Here is a 21112-nt window from a genome sequence, read left to right as displayed (position 1 = left end):
CGAGCTGACAGAAGTCGATTAATTTCTTTGTTGGAAGGATGGAAATGTAACTGTAGTTTTAATGTTTTCTTTGTAAATATTCACTTTCCAATATGACCATGGAGGAGAATCGGAGGGGCATTCAGCGGACAGACTCCGACACACTGTATTTTTTTTTTTTTTTTTTTTTGTATTTATTTCAACAAATGACAACCAAAATCAAACCCACAGAAGCTTGTGAACAGTTTTGAGGTGGCTGCATGCAAGTTATACTCATTCACAAGCTGAGTGAGAGTCAATGTTAATTATTAAACCAAAACAAAATACAACACTTTCAAAAACACTCCCCTATGTGATTATTTTAATGAGTGATAGGCAGCGGGTTCAATCAGTGACATTATTAGATTTGCTATACGGCGTCTCCCCGTCACCTCCTCAACCTGCTTCCCTTAGTGTGTTTTTACACAGAAAAGGCGAAAATTGTATTACACCGTCCAGTTTTTCCCCTGAACGATGATGTGAGCTCCTGTTGCAATTCTCGATTCAGCATAAATGACCTACAATGGTGATATTTTTTACAATCATGACAGAAAATCAAAATACTGCCCTTAAGGTCACTAGCAGAAAGGCAGTGCGATATAAGCAAACCAGACTAGAACTGAACGCAGCTTCACATTCTCTATATCTACCTCCTCGATGGCAGTCAAGTCTTTCAATTCAGTAGAAAAATCGCTCCTCTTCATAAATTAAGGTTCACGTCCAAAATATGTTGTGATTTTCTGTTTATACCTTTCTAAACCAGCACAGTACAGACTTTTCCCCATCTCTTCCATTCTAATTTTCACTGCTTGCCCTCCACATTAATTTCGCGCATCACCAGAACCACGTGACTGCAAACAACCTATTGAGCCATTTTTTCTCCGCTTGCAAGGTCCTTGCTACTTTTACAAAACAATACTGCATAATTAAAATAATAGGGCACAAATTCAATTTATTTATAGGCCTACATAATTTTATTAAATACATCCAGAAGACATACCTAACTAACTTTAATAGTTTGCCTCTATGTGTACTCTACAGTATTGTGAATACTGTATATTGTGTATTTTAGCAGTAGAGGCCAATCAGAAGCTAGGACTGGAACAAACAGACTTAGGCTACTTTACCAAACAACTATTTTACCTTAGAAATAAAAAGGCAGAAATGTCAATGTTTGTGCATTTAACATATACTCTTGTTGCATATGAAAGTTTACCTTAGCCAACAACATTAGTTTACAGACTGATACTGTTAACTGAGCAGCTAATATTTCTACAGTGTCTAATGTTCTTCTTCAGTGATACACTGATCAAAAGTAGTAAAAACTTCTTGTGACTTTGAAGTCATCAGAAGTGCCCACATATGGTATGATGATGGTGCTGTTATCCATGGATTGTTTGTAGTGTCCAAAGTGTTGAATCCGGTAGGTTCCTGTCTGTGCTGTGAGCGGGATGTGCCACTCCACTTTTGACCGACTCCGGCCGGCAAGTCCTTTTTCCCAGTGAAACCTGGTTACACACACATACACAAAATAAATCTTTGCTTTTATATTATATTAGACCATGTATGTATGTAATTTTTGCTATTTAAAGGTGCCCTAGAATCAAAAATTGAATTTACCTTATTGAATTTACCATAGTTAAATAACAAGAGTTTAGTACATGGAAAAGACATATGTTGAGTTTCAAACTCCACTGCTTCCTCCTTCTTATATAAATCTCATTTGTTTAAAAGACCTCCGGAAAACAGGCGAATCTCAACATAACACTGACTGTTACGTAACAGTCAGGATCATTAATATGTATGACACCAATATTTGCATATGCCAGCCCATGTTCAAGGCATTACACAAGGGCAGCCAGTATTAACGTCTGGATCTGTGCACAGCTGAATCATCAGACTAGGTAAGCAAGCAAGAACAATAGCTAAAAATGGCAGATGGAGCAATAATAACTGACATGATCCATGATTACATGATATTTTTAGTGATATTTGTAAATTGTCTTTCTAAATGTTTCGTTAGCATGTTGCTAATGTACTGTTAAATGTGGTTAAAGTTACCATCGTTTCTTACTGTATTCACGGAGACAAGAGACGTCGCTGTTTTCATTTTTAAACACTTGCAGTCTGTATAATTCATGAACACAACTTCATTCTTTGTAAATCTCTCCAACAGTGTAGCATTAGCCCATTAGCCACAGAGCATATAGCCTCAAACTCATTCAGAATCAAATGTAAACATCCAAATAAATACTATACTCACAGGAATCGATGCATGCATGCAGCATGAATGACGAACATCTTGTAAAGATCCATTTGGGGGGTTATATTAGCTGTGTGAACTTTGTTTATGCACTATATAACTGCACTTATAGTCGAGAGCTTGGGGGGCAGGGAGCGAGAGATTTAAAGGGCCGCAGCCTGAATCGGTGCATAGTTAATGCCCCAAAATAGGCAGTTAAAAAAATTAATTAAAAAAAAAAAATCTATGGGGTATTTTGAGCTGAAACTTCACAGACACATTCAGGGGACACCTTAGACTTATATTACATCTTTTGAAAAGACATTCTATGGCACCTTTAACATTTTTACACAGTTTTTCCCTGAACATTTTTGCGCTCTCTCTCTGTGTGACAGAAAGGTTAGGCTCTAAACTTAGATTCAGCGAAACTGATATCAAATAAATCAACATTGAATCTATAAACTTTGATGCCATTTTCTCAGTTCCAGTGTTACTGACATACTTGCGTTTTGCTTTTGCAAGGTATGTCAGTATACATGTACAGACTGTTGAATCTACAATTCCTACAGGATCATACATGGATTTCGGCCTGAGGATTGAATTGGCTATATAATAAGAAGTGATAAGACCTTGACTCAGCATTTGCCTTATCGGGGGACAAACCTTGAGAGATAACGTCAGCTTTAAGACGGCTTCATTAACACAAGCTCAAAGTAAAAGTATAGAATGATACAAATCAATATGATATAAACATTAGCACAGAGAGTATTTAAAAAAAAAACTTCAGCATGTAATGTTTATAGTATGTAGAAACAACATTACCTTGTTTCCCATGATGCATCCGTGTGAACTATTTCCCAGGTGTTGGTGTTGTTGTGAAACAGCTCCACTGTGACAAATGTCGTATCTCTCTGATATCATAATCACCAGAGATTAGTTATATCTCATGCATAAAAGAGCATGTTTTGCAAAAGATTACTGTATGGTAACTGCTACTAAAGAACTCACAATATCTCCAGAGTGTCTTGGGTTTCCAGCAACAAATGTAACGGATGCGATTTCTCCCTTTAGAAAAAAAAAAAATCTTGTCAATTTATAACAGCAAGCTTAAAGGGATAGTTCACCCAAAAATGAAAATTCTGTCATTAATTACTCACCCTCATGTCGTTCTAAAAGCAAAAGACTTTCGTTCATCTTCAGAACAGAAATGAAGATCTTTTTGACGAAATCTGCAAGATTTCTGTCCTCCATTGACAGTCTACGCAACTACCAACTTGAAAAAAATAAAAGAAATTTGGAAAATTTAGACTAAACCACTCAAATGATATGGATTACTTTTATGTTCTCTTTGTGAACTTTTTGAAGCGTCAAAGTGTTAGTTGTGTAGCTGTTTATGGAGGGACAGAAAGCTCTCAGATTTCATCAAAAATATCTTCATTTGTGTTCTGAAGATGAACGAAAGTCTTACATCTTTGACATGACATGAGGGTGAGTAATTAATGACAGAACTTTCATTTTTGGGTGAACTAACCCTTTAAGTATGTTGCAAGCTTAGCTTTCATTAGTTCACTCATTTCAGTAAAATGTTAGTCACATTAGTGATATTTCAGTGAAATTTTGCAGGCAAGGTCCATTGTCAATAGTGTAGTGATGTTTGATGCACTGCTGACACAGAAGTTACTTTCTGCGTAAGGGAACTTTTTCGCCCTCTTGCGAAACTTATGAACGCATGGATTGATTCCTATTAAAATGATTGGATTTCGCCCACAAAATTCCGTCAAACAGCAGTAAATGTGACCATACCTTTACTGCATGTACATCAAAATCATTGACCTACCACTTTATAGACAGGGTTAACTTGCTCTAAGACATCACCAAAGGTGGTGTTAACTGGTGCTACATCTGCCACGGGGTCCTTCACTTGATTAAAAAGTTTGTCTTCATCAAAGAAAGGGGGTTCGGGACCCTTGGGCAACTCTCCTATTGTTCCCTGCGGAAGATTGGTTCTTTCGTGAGATTAGCCAGATCATTTCAGTTCATCAAAAAGTTACAAATGACTGCAAGGCAATGGAAGATGGAGAGTTACATGAGCAATAGCTTTGGCCAGTCCTCTGTAGCGCTGGATATAAGCCGAGAGAGTGTGAGGGCCATAAATGGTGGATGCGCCTTCATATCGCTGGATCTGTAAGAGCAGAAGAAAACCATTTGAAAAGACACAGTCTGTCATCTCGTTTTGACATGTTTTTGTACCTCGGAGCACTGTTGTTAAGACCATGACTGTATTACGATGGTCAATGGTGGTCAATGGTCAGCTAAATCTGAAGCATATATACCTGATACTCTTCGTATGTAGTGATGTAGTGGGTGTAGATGTTGCAAAGACCAGCTACGACCACCTCTGCATTACTGAAAGACTCTTGCACCTCCAACTCCTATGAAAGTCGTGTGATGCATGTTGTTAAATACATGTATTTAGCATAACTGAAAAAGTTAAAAAAATAATCTAATTCATATTCAGATTCAAAAATGGTGTGTCAACCTGCTTGTGGTAGGTTTGATTCCATTAGATATTTAATATACAGAATATATTAAATATATACGAAAAGGAGATTAATGAGATTGTAGTTTTATTTAAGTTTTCAATGCTTAACTTTTTGTGGAAATTATGCTATGGAAATTACACTACCACTCAAATATTTTGGGGTAAGTAAGATTTAAAAACAAGAAAAAAGAAAGAAAGAAAGATTGACAGTAAAGACATTTATAATGTTACAAAAAATGTATCACAGTTTTCTCAAAAATATTATGCAGCATAAACTGTTTTCAGCATTGATAATAATAACCATTATTAATAATTGGGCAGCAAATCAGCATATTAGAATGATATTAAATGAATATTAGATCAATTCAATTCAAATTGAGTAGAAAACAGTTATTTTAAATTGTAATATTTCACAATATTACTGTTTTTGATCAAACAAATGCAGCCTTGTTGAGCGTAAGAGACTTCTTTCAAAAAACATTTAAAAAATCATAATTAATTCCAATTTGTTTGACTGGGTGTGTATGTGCAGTTCTCACCTTTTTGACTGCCTCCCGTATCCTTCTCCCTGACATGGTTCTAGAACATTGAAAACAACTTGAGTTGAACAATATTGGCTGTTTATGAAGCCACTTTTTCCTATATCAACACAGCTCCTGCTTTTGCGAATCAACAGAACTCACGTAAATTCTCCAGGGACTGCAACTATGGCTAAAGAGCCAATAGTGATGATCTGAACGTCTACAATGGCTGGATGCCATGGGAGGGGTGAATCCATCTGCATGAAAACACCAATCACTGTTAGTATTTCAAAACAAATAATACAATCAAGCGTGTCTTATGAGTTCTTTCCATTGCCCATTGTCATGCATGTGTGTAAAAAGTGCCTGGAGCCATTGTTATATGCTAATAATAACAAAAGATTTTATTTATGAGCACTACTTGTCCTCGTACCTCCCCTGTGCTGAAGAGGATTGGCTTAGGCCGATGACAATCTGTGGTCTCATTGGATGGTGGTCCCACAAGCGCATCTCTTATGCCATCCCAGAAGGGGTCTCCATCTGTATCCCCTGGTCACAAGAAAAAAACAACCATAATTATAAAATATGTAACCAACAATAAAAACTGGCAAAGTACTTTCCAAGCTTGTGACATAGCTGTATTTGTCTATGAGACTCATCTCCTTACCTTGTATGAAGTTGAATTCGCCTCCTCCATCGGTTGTACCTGCGGCAAAACTATATCCAAGAGCAGGTTTACACGTCCGTCCCTGGTGACAGAAACTGTGTCAGCATGAAGTTTGAACAGTTTTCTGGTTCTACAGTGTGCTTCTGGTTCAAAGGGTACTTCATCTAAGTATAAGATCAGGGGTGTGCACACTTATGCACATAATTAGTTTTCTCTCTGAAATGTGTCACTTTGGTTTTCAGTGGCATTACATATGTTATTTTTTACATTAAAGGTGCAAACATTCTATGATTTATCATTTTTTACATCACAAAAACCAACTGTTTTACCAGAGGTAGCACTTTATTTTACAGGTACACTGAATACAGGTCTACAGACAGCATCAGTGACAATCAGCTAACCATAGAAGATCATTTTCACTCTTTAGTTTGGAAAAAAAAAAGAAAATTATGTTTTCAGTGATGCACTTACAATTTCAGTCTATGAGGCAAGACATTTTGGAGGGTTGAAAGCAGAATTACAAGGCTTTTATTTAATGTTAAAAGTACTTAAAGGAATTATGCAGTATGTGTGTTTTTTTTTTTATTTTGAAGTTGTATAAAATTGTCCTTTTGAGGTAGCAATACTTGTTCAGGTAGATTAATTTATGTAATTCATGTGTAAAGTTTGTTTTCTCTTTATGTCACATCCCTTCCTAGTATCCTTGCATGGAATTTATGGTAACAGTACCAAGTTTACAGGAGTTGGTAAGTGTCTCACTAGTCACACTAGTCTTGTGCTTAAACATATAATTGTCTAATTGTATAAAGTCAACAAGATTGCAAATTGACTGGATTTACTTTAAAAGATGACCCATAATGCCACTTTTACAAGATGTAATATAAGTCTCTGGTGTCCCCAGAATGTGTCTGTGAAGTTTCAGCTCAAAATACCCCACAGATCATTTATTATAGCTTGTCAAATTTGCCCCTATTTGGGTGTGAGCAAAAACACGCCGTTTTTGTGTGTCCCTTTAAATGCAAATGAGCAGCTGCTCCCGGCCCCCTTTCCAGAAGAGGGCGGAGCTTTAACAGCTCGCGCTTCAGTTGTTCAACAACAACAGAGCTGGAGAATCTCACGCAGCCAAAATGAGGATTGTCAGTAACAGTGTTCAACCTTAAATTGTTCAAACCGGAGTCGGACACTGATGGAGAGATTCAGGAAGAAGTTACAACTTTTAGAATGAAACTGGACGTTTCTGAATGGTTAGTGGATAAATTTATGTAGTTGCTGTGGAGTTGATTCAACTCATCGACTAGCATGCACCGTGATGTTAATCTTTTGTGCAAATCCAGCTTTGAATTGACCCTCGTTTGTGAAGCAGTCCGGCGTAAATTTACGGCATGGCAACAACACTCTACTACAACAACTCTTCCTCTTCTCTAAAGCAGCTCAACATGGCCTCACCCCCTTTATTGCATGTTCTCGGGGGAAGGGTTTATGTAAATTTTGGGGTTTTGAGATGTCACCAACCCGGGAAAAAGCTTGTTGTCGTCCCTATCAGCCGTTCGCTGTAGTCTTTAAAAAGCAAAAGAAAATATCTCCCTTTGCATTGAACTTAGAGCGTTGTAACTTTGCAGATGTTGTTTAAGCTCAAACAGCAACATTACACACCAACTAAAGTTAAAAAAGTGAAATCATAATCAAGAACCCCTTTAATGAAATTGTGATTAAAAATTTCCGTCAAGCTGCTTTAAAACAATGTGTATTGTGAAAAGTGGTATACAAATAAAATTGACTTGACTACTTTCTTAGTGCATGTTCCTGGTCTAATTACCCGTATTTTGTGCACAGGAACCCTGTACTCACTGTATGAGTGGAGTTTAACGGGACAGTCTCATCGGTCATGTTGACCCACTGATGTGCGCCGTAAACCGGCCCGTGCAACTCCTGCTTTGCACTGCTGTACAGCTCCTGCAGAACAAATTCACCGGGTGAAGAAACACTCATGCCACACTGATACTCATCAGGATCAAGTAATATGACACACACCTTTGCTTTTTTATACATATTCTCTCCTATGATCCTGGTGCTTTCATACATGTCCTCACCTGGTCCAAAAGCTATGCAAGCTTTTTTCTGTTGGAAGGCACATGTGAATTAGAACTAGTGAGTGAATATAAGTGTCTACAATCATTTTGAAATACAAGGTTAAACTTAAAACTATAAAAAAATGTAAAAAATTATAATAATAATAAAAATAGCGATCGGTGACATTGAAATATTGTTTCTGGAAATGCTACACATGTTAAAGCAATCCTCAGTTCAGTTTGACAGTAAATGGTGCACAACCCTGTTGATACAGTACAGCATGTATAATAATAACTCACCCCACCAACGGGACAGGAGCTGTTGAGGTAGTCACACTTCTCGCCTGTGTTCACACAGACAGGGCCGCGGATGTTGGGAGATGAATCTCCAAGATTACTAGAGGAAAAGCCGGCAACAAAAGGACCCTGGAAGTAAACGGACCGTGAGACGTTAGCGCTGCGCTTTTACTCTGTCCACAACTCAAAAAGCCTAATAAAGATAACTGCCAACATGAGCAAAAGAACTGTTTAATTTGCATGGCAAACAGATTTTTAGTGTCATAATAACAGCATTAATTAAGCATCTTCATTAAACTTCCTCCAGGTTTACAGCATTCTCATGAACTATTGACTTGTGGAATCTTTGAGTAGATTACAACTAATAAAAACAATCAATTAACCTTGAGTTCAGAGGGAGAAGGACTAATTAAAAGGTTGACCTTTTACCTCGCCGGGTAGAAAGCCAATGTTTTTCTCCTGCTCGAAGGCATAGGAGGCGTAGCCAAGGTTGTCCGAGCTCACCATTCGATTGGTGTTATTCATACTCACGGGATGGACAGCAAACCAGCTGAGGGCAGATGCAAAAGCAATAAATTGATTACCAGTGCAGCAATTGTCAGTGCATTTTGTATATTTGGCAGAAGTCAATTAACTTGAAGACCCTAGGATCTTGTTTGCAATGAAACTTGTAATTTTCTGATGTAAAAGATATATCATACCTGAGCAACCCCATACCATCCCCATCCAGATCTGTGAATTTCATGATGACAATCTGCTTGTCTGTGTTGAATTCATATCTGAGTTGGAAACAGAGTCATAAATCAACTTGCAGTGACTTTCAGCTGTCAGACATCTGTACTGTCTCAGAGGCGAGTGTTGTTTTATGTAGCAAATATGTAGTGGTTTTGGAAAAGTTAATGGCTTGTTGTCACACATTTTATTGTAAAACAATTTTGATTCAGAACAATTCATGAAACCACAAAAATGCTAATGTGACAATAATACTACAACAATAGTGGACCGTTTTCATATTCCGGGGTTCTCAAAAGCGGACGTCACTGTAGTTGGGTTTAACTTCTGTATGGTGAATGGAAACTACAGAAATATAGTTTTTGCATTCCCGTTTGGTCATAGCATTTTCATGACTTTCCAGAAGATGGATAAAATGAGAGATTGATTACATTGATCAGAACAGCGAAAGATGTCAAATTGCTGTCACTTCCTCAGCCGTTGTATTAGAAACACTCACGCAGCAATGTTAAGTAGTTTTCTGAAATTTAATGTCAAGGTAAGAAAACACAAAGTATAGTATTATAAATGTACATCTTTTTTTCTTTCTTTTTTTTAAATTAAAAAAATATAAAAAACTTTGCTAGATTTATGAAATGTCATCAAAGTCTGAAAAAGGTCCATAAAAAGCATGTTTTTGTAAAAAAAAAAAACAATAACAATAAATTGTATAAAATTATAACATGTCACAAATGTCCAGCCTGTTCACTTTATGGTTTATCCTAGAGCTATTACAAAAAATCTAAATATACTAGAATTTTAATTTGAAAGACAGATTTATACTTGTTTAGAAAACAAGTCTAAACTTTATTAAAGTCACTGGAATGTGTGACAACTAACCCCGTCTATGTCTTGTGCATTATTATTATTATTATTTTAAAGCGGAACTCAGTAAGATTTGCGAAGCTCCCCCTACAGGTTCCTTCAGTGAATCACACTGTCGTAAATACTCCAAGCGCTGGACTACAACGACTACTACGCTCACCAGCGCAGTAGTTTTGCAAATACAGTACAAGAAAGAGGAGGTGGGTAATTTGCAAATACAGTACACTCGATGGAGGTGGGTAATTTTCGAAATTGTCTTATAAAGTCATTATATACATTGTTTTTGAATCACCGTGAAGCATTTTGTCACTCTCGCGTGAACGTGAACATGAGGTGAGATTGTGTCGGGTCGATGCAGCTCAACTTGCAAGTGGGGGAGAACCGGGGCGAAAGTAACACGGGACGAAAGTAACAAAGCGTTTTTTTCAGAGCCCCGTCTACATTTGCATTTCAAGTTATGGCAGCACGTTCAGCACGCAACCCTTGACGGAGCTGCCAAATATCATGTAATTTCGTCATCGTTTCCCGCGGTTAGGTCCGGAAAACAGTTTTCGAGTACTGTAAATAAATTGCTGAAGCGGTAATTTTTTTTCTAATTACAAGTTGTGTTTCTCGTTTCATGCGTCACAATAATGATCAATCTACAGGTTATTTAGTGCTGTAACACATCCTGAAGTTTGGCTTGTCAGTATTTTTCAGTATGAAAGTAATTCGGGTTTAAATGTCAGATGTTCCTGTCGGGACTAAAGTAACACTTGTTACTTTCGTCCCGCTCCGTGACAACAAGCGTTTCTTTTGTCCCACTGCTAATGTGGTGGCTTTCTCTGCATTGCAGCATTTATTAAAACATGTTCATGTCATATTATACTAGCAGAATATGCCAAAAGTGAGGGTCAGAAAGACAAACAGAGGTCTGATTCAGCCAGATGTTTATGAGAGGGCGTTTCTGGACATATCTGTTGCTGATTTCTGTATGTCACCATTTATTTACTCAATCTGTTTACATTTACCTTAGTCACATTTAGTTTTTAGCCATACCTTAGCTTTTCCACACCCACCTATGAATTTGCAGTGTATCTATTCAGATGTTTTTATGCATATTTTGAATGTATGCATATAAACAGCTGGATTGGAAACATGACTATTGCTAAATTATGTTGAGAATTTATATTATGCTAATTTAATTTAATTGTCATATTGTTCAAACTGTTGAAAAAATGTTTTATAAAATAAATTGACATTGCCCCCCAAAAATATTCTAAACAATTCAAGTTTGTACTGTTGGGTTACTTTTGAAACATTTGATGAAACTGAAATTCACAATTTGAAATGAAAATGTAATTTAATAATTTTTTTGCAAAGATAAAGGACAAAATATGTTTGCAGTTACTTATGAACAAGGTCATGGTCAGGTATATTTAATAAAAACAAGACTACCACAAAAAAAATCTAGCTTGTATTGTTGTGTTACTTTTGACCCACCTGATGGGGTTGAAAGTAACAATGTGCAACTTATGTTCAAAGTGAAATTATACTGAAGCAGTTCTACATTTGTACAAAATACCACCTGGTATTGATAGACCACACTTATGAGTTATTGACCACAGCAAAAATATATCGCTGTCTAAAACATTACCTTTTAAAATTACATTTTTGTGAAAAATGTTACTTTCGTCCCTGCTCTCCTGTCAGTTTCTGACACTGCTGGGATTTCAGTTCCTTTAAACTGCAGCTGGATCAATATGAGCACTTATCAGTAAACAAACAAACCTGTTTCTCTCCTCCTCAGGGTTGTTCAAGTATGAATGTGGGCTTCTGTTCAAGTTGCTGTCGACTAGTTGTCCTTTATTTATGAAAATTCGCCCAGGTCTCAAATTCCTATGAGCTATATCAATACTCTGACAGAGAGAATAGAAATCATTATCAATGACATGTTAAAGGCACTTACATGACTTAACCTAAAGAGTACTAAGCATTATATAGGCTAACATATCAGGAATGTATTTCAAATGAGAGTTTGCCAGTAAAAGCATACCCTGACTATTCCACTGACGATGGCTTGTATAGACGGCTTAATATATCCTTTACTGGTGATCATAAAGAGTGTGTACTGGAAATAGCCACCCAGGCCTGAATGTGTGTGCGTGCCACTCATGACCACATTGTCCTGTCTGTAAAGGTCTCCGTATTTCGCCTTTAGCTCTTGTAAAACCTAAAATGGTATGAGACAATGACAAATAAAAAGATGCAAAGGATGATCATAAAGAGAAAGTCTAGTTTGAAACACATGAATCAGATTCTTAGATTTGGAAGATCCTTGCATTCATTTTGTTTATACAAATTTGGGTCCCACTTTATATTAAGTGGCCTTCACTACTATGTACTTACATTTAAATTAATGATTTGATACAATGCACTTATTGTGTACATACATGTTTTTACATTGTACTTATATTTGAAAAACACCTGCATGTAATTACATCTGTAATTAATTTCTGTAATTACATTTATAATTACACTGTTGACTCATCCCTTACACCTAAACCCGTACCCCACCTCAATAGCAGCAAAGGTGTTTTTCAACTCAATATGAACCCAATAAGTACATTGTACTTATTTTTTGATGTAAGTACATAGTAGTTAAGGCCACCTAATATAAAGTAGGACCCAAATTTGTACCAAAATTTGATTTAATGATTCCAAAAATGTCAAGTGGTATAACATATTAATAAATTATATATATTATATATATATATATATACACTACCGCTCAAAAGTTTGGGATCGGTAAGATTTTTAATGTTTTTAAAAGAAGTTTCGTCTGCTCACCAAGGGTGCATTTACTTAATTAAAAATACAGTAAAAACAGTAATATTGTGAAATATTATTACAATTTAAAATGACTGTTTTCTATTTGAAAATATTTTAAAATGTAATTTATTCTTGTGTTGGCAAAGCTGAATTTTCAGCATCGTTAATCCAGTCTTCAGTGTCACATGATCCTTCAGAAATCATTCTAATATGTCAATTTGCTGCTCAAAAAACATTTATCATTTACAATTGTACAAAATATTTGTGTACAATATTTTTTTTTTCAGGATTCTTTGATGAATACAAAGTTCAAAAGAACAGTGTTTATTTGAAATCTAATCTTTTGTAACATTATAAATGTCTATACTGTCACTTTTGATCGATTTAATGCATCCTTACTGACCCCAAACTTTTGAACGGTAGTGTAAAATGTTACAAAAGCTTTGTATTTTAGATAAATGCTGTTCTTTTGAACTTTCTATTCATCAAGGAATCCTGAAAAAAAAGTATACAACTGTTTTCAACATTGATAATAATAACAAATATTTCGTGAGGAACTAAACATCATATTAGAATGATTTCTGAAGGATCATGTGACACTAAAGACTGGAGTAATGATGCTGAAAATTCAGCTTTGCATCACAGGAATAAATTACTTTGTAAAATATATTCAAATAGAAAACAGTTATTTTAAATTGTAATAATTTTTCACAATATTACTGTTTTTACTGTATTTTTAATTAAATAAATTAAGCCTTGGTGAGCAGACAAAACTTCTTTTAAAAGCATTAAAAATCTTACCGATCCCAAACTTTTGAGCGGTAGTGTGTATATATATATATATATAATATATATATATATATATATATATATATATATATATATATATATATATATATATATATATATATATATAAAATATATTACACATATATACATATATATAGGTGGTATGGCTATCTAGAATATATATACACATTTATATATAAGGCTTTTTTTAAACAGGACTATAATGTTTTGGGGGTTTTTTCCCCTTAGTGTCCCTCAAAAAACTGACATAGAAAAAGCAATATATACATATATAATATAATATAAGCTAAACATATATATATATATATACATATATATATATATATATATATATTTAGCATATATTATATATATATATATATATATATATATATATATCACATTCATGCCATTTCACATGCCATTTCTTTGTAATTTGTGCAGTTTACTAGCAATTTCTGAGTAAAATTGATTCAAAGTAAATTCTGCTAAATTTATCAAAATTAATTTTGACTTTTTTCATTTTTGAAATAACTTAAAGACACAATATGTAAGATTTTTAGATTAAAATATCCAAAAAACACTAGAGCAATGATATATATTTTGTTGCCTTGTGCACTTACATTATCCCAAAGTTTCCAACAATTTTACTAATATTGATCTAGATTGCAAAGTGCATTAAGTCTCTCATAACAGCCACTGAGCGAACACACAGAGTAGCATTATAACATAACTTTCAACACACTCAAATGTATTTAGTATGATTGTTTTAACCATGTAAAATGGTGCTGCGTTACCCCACATACAAAGAGCAGAAGCAGAAGCATAAGCATCTTAAAAGCTTTGCTGAACTAAAGATTGCGTGTCGCAGGTGTCTTTCATTAGCAATTGCTCCAGCGGACTCATTCCGCTCCCGTGGCTCTCGGCCCACCCTGCTTCATACCACCGTAACGTTAGTAAAACTTTAATACATTAGCTTATTCATGAATATAATTTCTGCCCAGGTCCGTCGGATTCCTTTCCATTGGCTGTGGAAGTAAAGACGACAACTCCCATGATTCCACGCTCATTCACGTCATCATCAAGTTACGCCTTTGTTTTGAATAAGCGACCTCTAATGGCGAAAATTACATATTGTGCCTTTAATAGAGCCAAATTTTAAAAAAAGACCATCATAATTGACCCATGTGAAATTTTTCATAATGAAATGCTTTATATACAAGCATTTACCTTGAATACAGAAGACCAAACCCATAATAATAGTGAATGTGGCAGTATAGTGTGCACTACCTCTAGCCTCAGTCTCTGAGAGACCATGCCGATGTCTGCAGTGACGAACACCACTCTTTTACTGCCGTCATCCACAATGAAGGCTCTACTGAACAGACGTGTGTGGATCCCTCTTGCCGTCTGCTCAGTATTGGCATAACCCATCTTTTCCGTGAAGAAAAATGTAAAAACATAAGCATTCACAACAATCATAAAGGCCTTATCTGTCCTTTATCGTTACATCTGATCAATGGACAGCCATAAACATTATCAGACTCTAACAACTGATGAATATCAACTTCCATAAAGGCCTCACCAATAATCAAACAGAACAGCTGGCAATAGATTTGCTTCGGAGTAAAATCAACTGATCAAAATATAAGATATCAACTAAACAGAAAAAAAATTAAAAGAAATGAAACTAACCATAGGCAAATCAGCCACAGGCCCGGTGCAGTCTGCGCGACCCACACCGATCAGATACGGGTTCTCTGGAGGATTTACTGTGGGGGTCGGTTCCTCTGGAGTCACTTCTTCTGGTGCAAAAATAATTCAAACCGAACACAATATGATGTTTCAATAAGGTTATGATTACAGTTGGGATTCAGAATCTAAGACCACTAGCACTTGCTTATATTTTCTGTACTCTCCAATAAAAATACATTTTGGTATACAACATAAAATTTCATTTTACACTCTGTTTACTATAGAACCTTTTAGAATTCCCATCATGGGAGCATTTTATGGATTTAGCTGTAATTTATTTTTATTTTAATGACATTTTATGAATTAAAGCTCGTAACCATACTTTGTCACTAGAAACAAATCGAAATAACCCATTAAACATGAAAGTATTATGCAATCATTTAAAACATTTCTCCTTATAAAGAACCTTTTTGGCTTGAAGGATTGTTTAAAATTGAGCCAAGAACCCTGTAGAACCCCATAGATTCTTGTTTTCTAAGTGTAATTAAAACAAGTGTACTGTTCAGAAGAATTAAAACGTGTAATTACGTTTTTCCGAATCCAATTTGAGGGCCAAGACCACAATAAGCCCCACTGACACTGCTGTCATCAGTAGAAAGAGAGCTATGAGTGAGATCTCCAGGCCATTGAGATGACAGCGCACAGTCTTACGTGCCATCCTTCACTGAGACACACACACAACATATACATGTCAGGCAATATACAAAACATGGTAACTCTTCATTTTACAGTCTTCTTGTTACACGTTACATATAGTTACTATAGTAATAACTATAAATGATGCATAATTACATGCAACTAACCCTAAACCAAATCTTATTCTAACCTTATAGTGAGTACATGTAATTAATATCATTCAGTACTTGAAGTGTAACCCAAAATATAAACACACTCAGATCAGATATGTGAAAAGTGCTACTTAAGCACAGTATACAACAACTGAAACATGAATAAATATATAATGCACAATGATTTAAATACAAATTCATATGTAGTCACACACACAACCATTCAAACATTTGACGTTGGTAAGATTTTGTTTTAGTCTCTTATGATCACCAAGGCTGCATTTATTTAATCAAAAACATCATATAAAGTGATATTTTTACCATTTAATATAACTGTTTCCTATTTTAATATATTTTAAATTAATTTATTCCTGTGATTAAATTTCTTATTTATTATTAATGCTGAGCTGTTTAATCTGGAAACGGCATTTTTTTAGGATTCTTAAATTAATAGAAAGTTAGAACATTTTTGTAATAACGCAAACGTTTTTATTGTGACTTTTGATCAATTTGTGCATGTATTAATACCAGCAACATTCCAGTACAAACATTACACTATCAAATAATTATGTAAAACATTTTCCTGATCTACGTGGAAAAACTACTTACATGTGTTATACTCTGGGTCCAAACTCAGTAAATGTTGTAGATATTGTGCAGAGGAAACAAATGAACCAAGTGTGGAAAAAGTGCGCACTTATAGTGTGTATAGCGAACAAAGGTGGTATTCTCTCTATCGTTTACAGCCGTATTTAATGTTGACAGTGTGAAACCAAACTCTCAGATTAGATTAGATTAGTTGCATAACTCTTGAGATACCAAAGACCATATCAAGACGTTAATTTTAACCACAGAGGTAATTTTCATTTCATGATCAATGTCACACATTATGTCATTAATGACTCACCCTCATGTCGTTCCACACCCGTAAGACCTCCGTTCATCTTCGGAACACAGTTTAAGATATTTTATATTTAGTCCGAGAGCTTTCTGTCCATCCATTGAAAAATATGTACGGTATACTGTCCATGTCCATAAAGGTAATAAAAACATCATCAAAGTAGTCCATGTGACATCAGTGGGTTAGTTAGAAGTTTTTGAAGCATCTAAAATACATTTTGGTCCAAAAATAACAAAAACTACGACTTTATTCAGCATTGTATTCTCTTCCGGGTCTGTTGTTCATCCGGGTTCACGATTCGGGTTCAGTGAACCGCAGCGCACTGCTGACGTAAGACGCTGCTGACGTGTTATCTGGTGCGCCAGAGTTTCGTTTACAGTCTAAGGGAGACGCACGCTGTATTCAAGCTATTTTTTTAAATGGTGCGTAAGTGTGCATGTCGCGGATGTCCTAATCGCCAAAAACAATGACATAAAAGTGCATTACCAACGCTGACAGATGAAAGGATTCAATGGAATCAATTCAATGGAAAGGATTCCGGAAGAGAATACAATGCTGAATAAAGTCGTAGTTTTTATTATTTTTGGACCAAAATCTATATAAGATGCTTCAAAAACTTCTAACTAACCCACTGATATCACATGGACTACTTTGATGATGTTTTTATTACCTTTCTGGACATGGACAGTATACTGCACATATATTTTCAATGGAGGGACTGAAAGCTCTCGGACTAAATCTAAAATATCTTAAACTGTGTTCCGAAGATGAACGGAGGTCTTACGGGTTTGGAATGACATGCGGGTGAGTCATTAATGACATAATTTTCATTTTTGGGTGAACTAACCCTTTAAATAACAAGAGTTCAGTACATGGAAATGACATACAGTGGGTCTCAAACTCCATTGTTTCCTCCTTCTTATATAAATCTCATTTGTTTAAAAGACCCTCGAACAACAGGCGAATCTCAACATAACACCGTTACGTAACAGTCGGGGTGTACGCCCCCAATATTTGCATATGCCAGCCCATGTTCCCAACATTATGAAAGGCATTAGACAAGGGCAGCCAGTAACGTCTGGAGCAGCACAGCCGAATCATCAGACTAGGTAAGCAAGCAATAACAACAGTGAAAAATGGCAGATGGAGCAATAATAACTTGACATGATCCATGATATGATATTTTTAGTGATATGTTGTAAACGGTCTTTCTAAATGTTTTGTTAGCATGTTGCTAATGTACTGTTAAATGTGGTTAAAGTTACCATCGTTTCTTACTGTATTCACGGAGACAAGAGAGCCGTCGCTATTTTCATTTTTAAACACTTGCAGTCTGTATAATTCATAAACACAACTTCATTCTTTATAAATCTCTCCAACAGTGTAGCATTAGCCGTTAGCCACGGAGCACAGCCTCAAATTCATTCAGAATCAAATGTTTAATCATCCAAATAAATACAATACTCACATAATCCGACGCATGCATGCAGTATGAATGACGAACACTTTGTAAAGATCCATTTGAGGGTTATATTAGCTGTGTGAACTTTGTTTATGCACTGTTTAAGGCAAGCGCGAGCTCCGTGGGCGGAGAGCACGAGAATTAAAGGGGCCGCGCAGCATAAATCGGCTCATATTTAATGATGCCCCAAAATAGGCAGTTAAAAAAAATTAATAAAAAAAAATCTATGGGGTATTTTGAGCTGAAACTTCACAGGCACATTCAGGGGCCACCTTAGACTATTACATCTTGTAAAAAAAAAAACGTTCGATGGCACCTTTAAATCTGTGTTTCTGAATGTTTCGATTTCTTCAAAACTTTGAAATACAAAAAAAAAAAAAGGGAGGTGCCAGGGGATGCAGCAAATAAAACAAAATCCATTTTTGCTGTGGGGAAAACTGGTGTAGTTCATTTATGCTTAAACTGTACATTCAAATTCAATATTTTTTCTCTCACATTTTTTGGTATATATGCCCAGTGTCCAAAATTAACATTTGCCAAGTGCCAAATGGAGAAATTGGAGAACAGTTGAATAATACATAAACTGGTGAATAAATAAAAGGATTTTTTGGTCATTATGTTCAGAATTGCAAGATTTAAAATCATAATTTTGAGGGAAAAAAAGTCACAATTGCGACTATATCTTGCAATTCTGAATTTATGACTCGCAATTGCGAGTTTATATCACGGAATTGTAAAGATGTAAACACGTAATTGCGAGAAACAAAAAGTCAGAATTGTGAGATAAAAAGTCACAATTACCTTTTTTATTTTTTATTCAGTGGTGGAAACAAGCTTCCATATGAAACACTCCAAAAATAAAACTTAATGTGAGTTATAAAATCAGAATTAGACACATGTAAGATATATGTCTTTTTCCCCTCAGAATTGGACTTTATAACTCGCAATTGTGAGAAAAAAAATTCAGAATTGTGAGATAAAGAGTCACAATTATCTTTTTTTTTTTTTTATTCTGTGGCAGAAACAAGCTTCCATATATTCATACCCAGGGACAACTTTCAAGCATGAAAGCATGAGCCTCCAGACAGCAACATAATGCGGCCCAGATCCGGCCCACATCTGGTACATGTGGATTACACGCGGACTGGATACGGGCCGGATCTGGGCCGACATAATGAGAAACATTGATGATTTTGACAATTCTGTCTATATATTCACACAATCACAAAAAAAAAAAATTAAATTAAAATCAAATAATCATGCAAACCCGTTTTGTGCTAATATTTGTAATTTATTTGTTTGTCGTTGGATGAAGACCTCCTACTACTACATCACAATATAGCAGCTTGTTGTATTGGGTGGTCAGTAGGACGGAACATCTGTTCTGGCTTGCGGAAAGGATGGATCGGGTCACATCGTTCTTTTCATTCAAACAACCTCCAGAGACCTGGAGTTCAGTAAGAAGCAATAAAGCACCAGCTGTCTGACAAAATATGATTCCAGATGGAAATACGCAACAGAAGACATAAATAAATACATTCTGAAAACAACATCAGAGAAATGGTCATGGACAACAAAATTAGCTTTGCTGACACTCTCATGGAAATACTCTTTCAAAGCGAGCAGGATTGTTACATTCGGGCAATGAGGTGAGTTCTGTTTCAAGCATATGTGGTTCGCAAAGGGTGGTTACAGCATGACCACCCTGAATATAGTCCAAAACACTGAAATTGTCTTTGAATGAACTTAAATACATTATTACAGTTGACTGCTAGAACTATTAAGGCACTGAGGAGCATTAGATTATCCAATATCCCAATATACATCTTCTGTAGCTCTCGAAGTAAAAAACCAAAACAATAAAGAATTAGTTCAAAAAAAATACAAATTATATATTTATATAAACGTTCTCTGACAGCACATGTTTAGCAGACGACTAGAAAAATGTACAAAACTGATTTACGTTACTCAGATTTGCAATATTTAATGTGTCAATAAATTGCTTACTTGAGATAACAAAAATATCTCGAGAATATGGCTTTGTGCCTGTAAACAGGGGCAAAGATACTTGGAGACACTTTCAAGTTATTCGGGAAAATAAATAACTTCTCATTTAGCTTGCTGGCTCATTTTTAATGAATTTTTATTGACGTAGGATGATATTACAGGCCATCGCAAGCCCAGAAAACCACTTGCTTATCACCGACCATGGTTTCTCTATTGTTCCTAGCCCCATACGTGCCAAGTTTTACATCCGTAAATCAATCCTGTGAGGACGTCACAGAGGAATGAGAAGCTTTGGATGACTAGTCTGTTAGTTAAAGGGGTTAGCTACGATGTCAGGCTTGTTCCGGCACTTCGGGCACATGTTTTGGAGACCGACTTCCAAAGCGGACCGTTTGCATGTCAGTCAATCCGATTCTATCCGTGTGTACTTCACGTGGCCCCACTGCAGCGATCGCCACGAGAAGGGCTTCTGGTAGCTGCGGGGAACGACGGCTGGAACGTTATTTTCCAGGTAACGGAAAAATCTGTACCACCACACGTGAGTGAAAAAGTTGGTCTGGGACGTCTCTTTGAGTGCCTAAAACAGATGCAGGTGGTTAGAGGTTAAAATACAAAATAGGTTGAACAAAAAATTTTGATGTCAAAAC

General features: G+C 35.7%; 2 protein-coding genes across 5 annotated transcripts in view; both read right to left on the bottom strand.

Annotated features, from left to right (window-relative positions):
* Positions 1-972: 972 nt before the first annotated feature.
* Positions 973-17027, bottom strand: asah2 (N-acylsphingosine amidohydrolase 2). Of its 2 annotated transcripts, none has more exons than XM_048170551.1 (21): positions 16705-17027; positions 15836-15971; positions 15248-15357; positions 14843-14986; positions 11988-12164; positions 11723-11850; positions 9058-9135; positions 8786-8906; positions 8360-8485; positions 8022-8108; positions 7839-7943; positions 5991-6072; positions 5757-5872; positions 5486-5580; positions 5342-5381; positions 4594-4692; positions 4347-4442; positions 4098-4250; positions 3269-3325; positions 3083-3171; positions 973-1526 (listed from the first exon to the last, which is right to left on the bottom strand). In XM_048170551.1, exons 2-21 carry the CDS (start codon positions 15963-15965, stop codon positions 1328-1330), a joined length of 2232 nt encoding a protein of 743 aa, XP_048026508.1. In that variant the 5' UTR covers positions 15966-15971; positions 16705-17027; the 3' UTR covers positions 973-1327. The 2 variants fall into 2 exon arrangements, with proteins under 2 accessions (XP_048026508.1, XP_048026509.1); XM_048170552.1 differs by having other exon boundaries at positions 15248-15354; positions 16705-17026.
* A 2701-nt stretch (positions 17028-19728) lies between these two features.
* The window catches only part of sgms1b (sphingomyelin synthase 1b), a 34908-nt gene continuing 33524 nt past the window's right edge, over positions 19729-21112 (bottom strand). For all 3 annotated transcript variants that reach the window (XM_048170380.1, XM_048170377.1, XM_048170379.1), the window contains exon 6: positions 19729-21042. In XM_048170380.1, coding sequence (XP_048026337.1) covers positions 20869-21042 — 174 coding nt within the window. In that variant the 3' untranslated portion in view covers positions 19729-20868. The remainder of the gene's footprint in view (positions 21043-21112) is intronic.

This window comes from Megalobrama amblycephala, linkage group LG20, assembly GCF_018812025.1.
Source record: "Megalobrama amblycephala isolate DHTTF-2021 linkage group LG20, ASM1881202v1, whole genome shotgun sequence".
Taxonomy (NCBI): domain Eukaryota; kingdom Metazoa; phylum Chordata; class Actinopteri; order Cypriniformes; family Xenocyprididae; genus Megalobrama; species Megalobrama amblycephala.
This window is presented reverse-complemented; position numbering and strand designations above follow the sequence as displayed.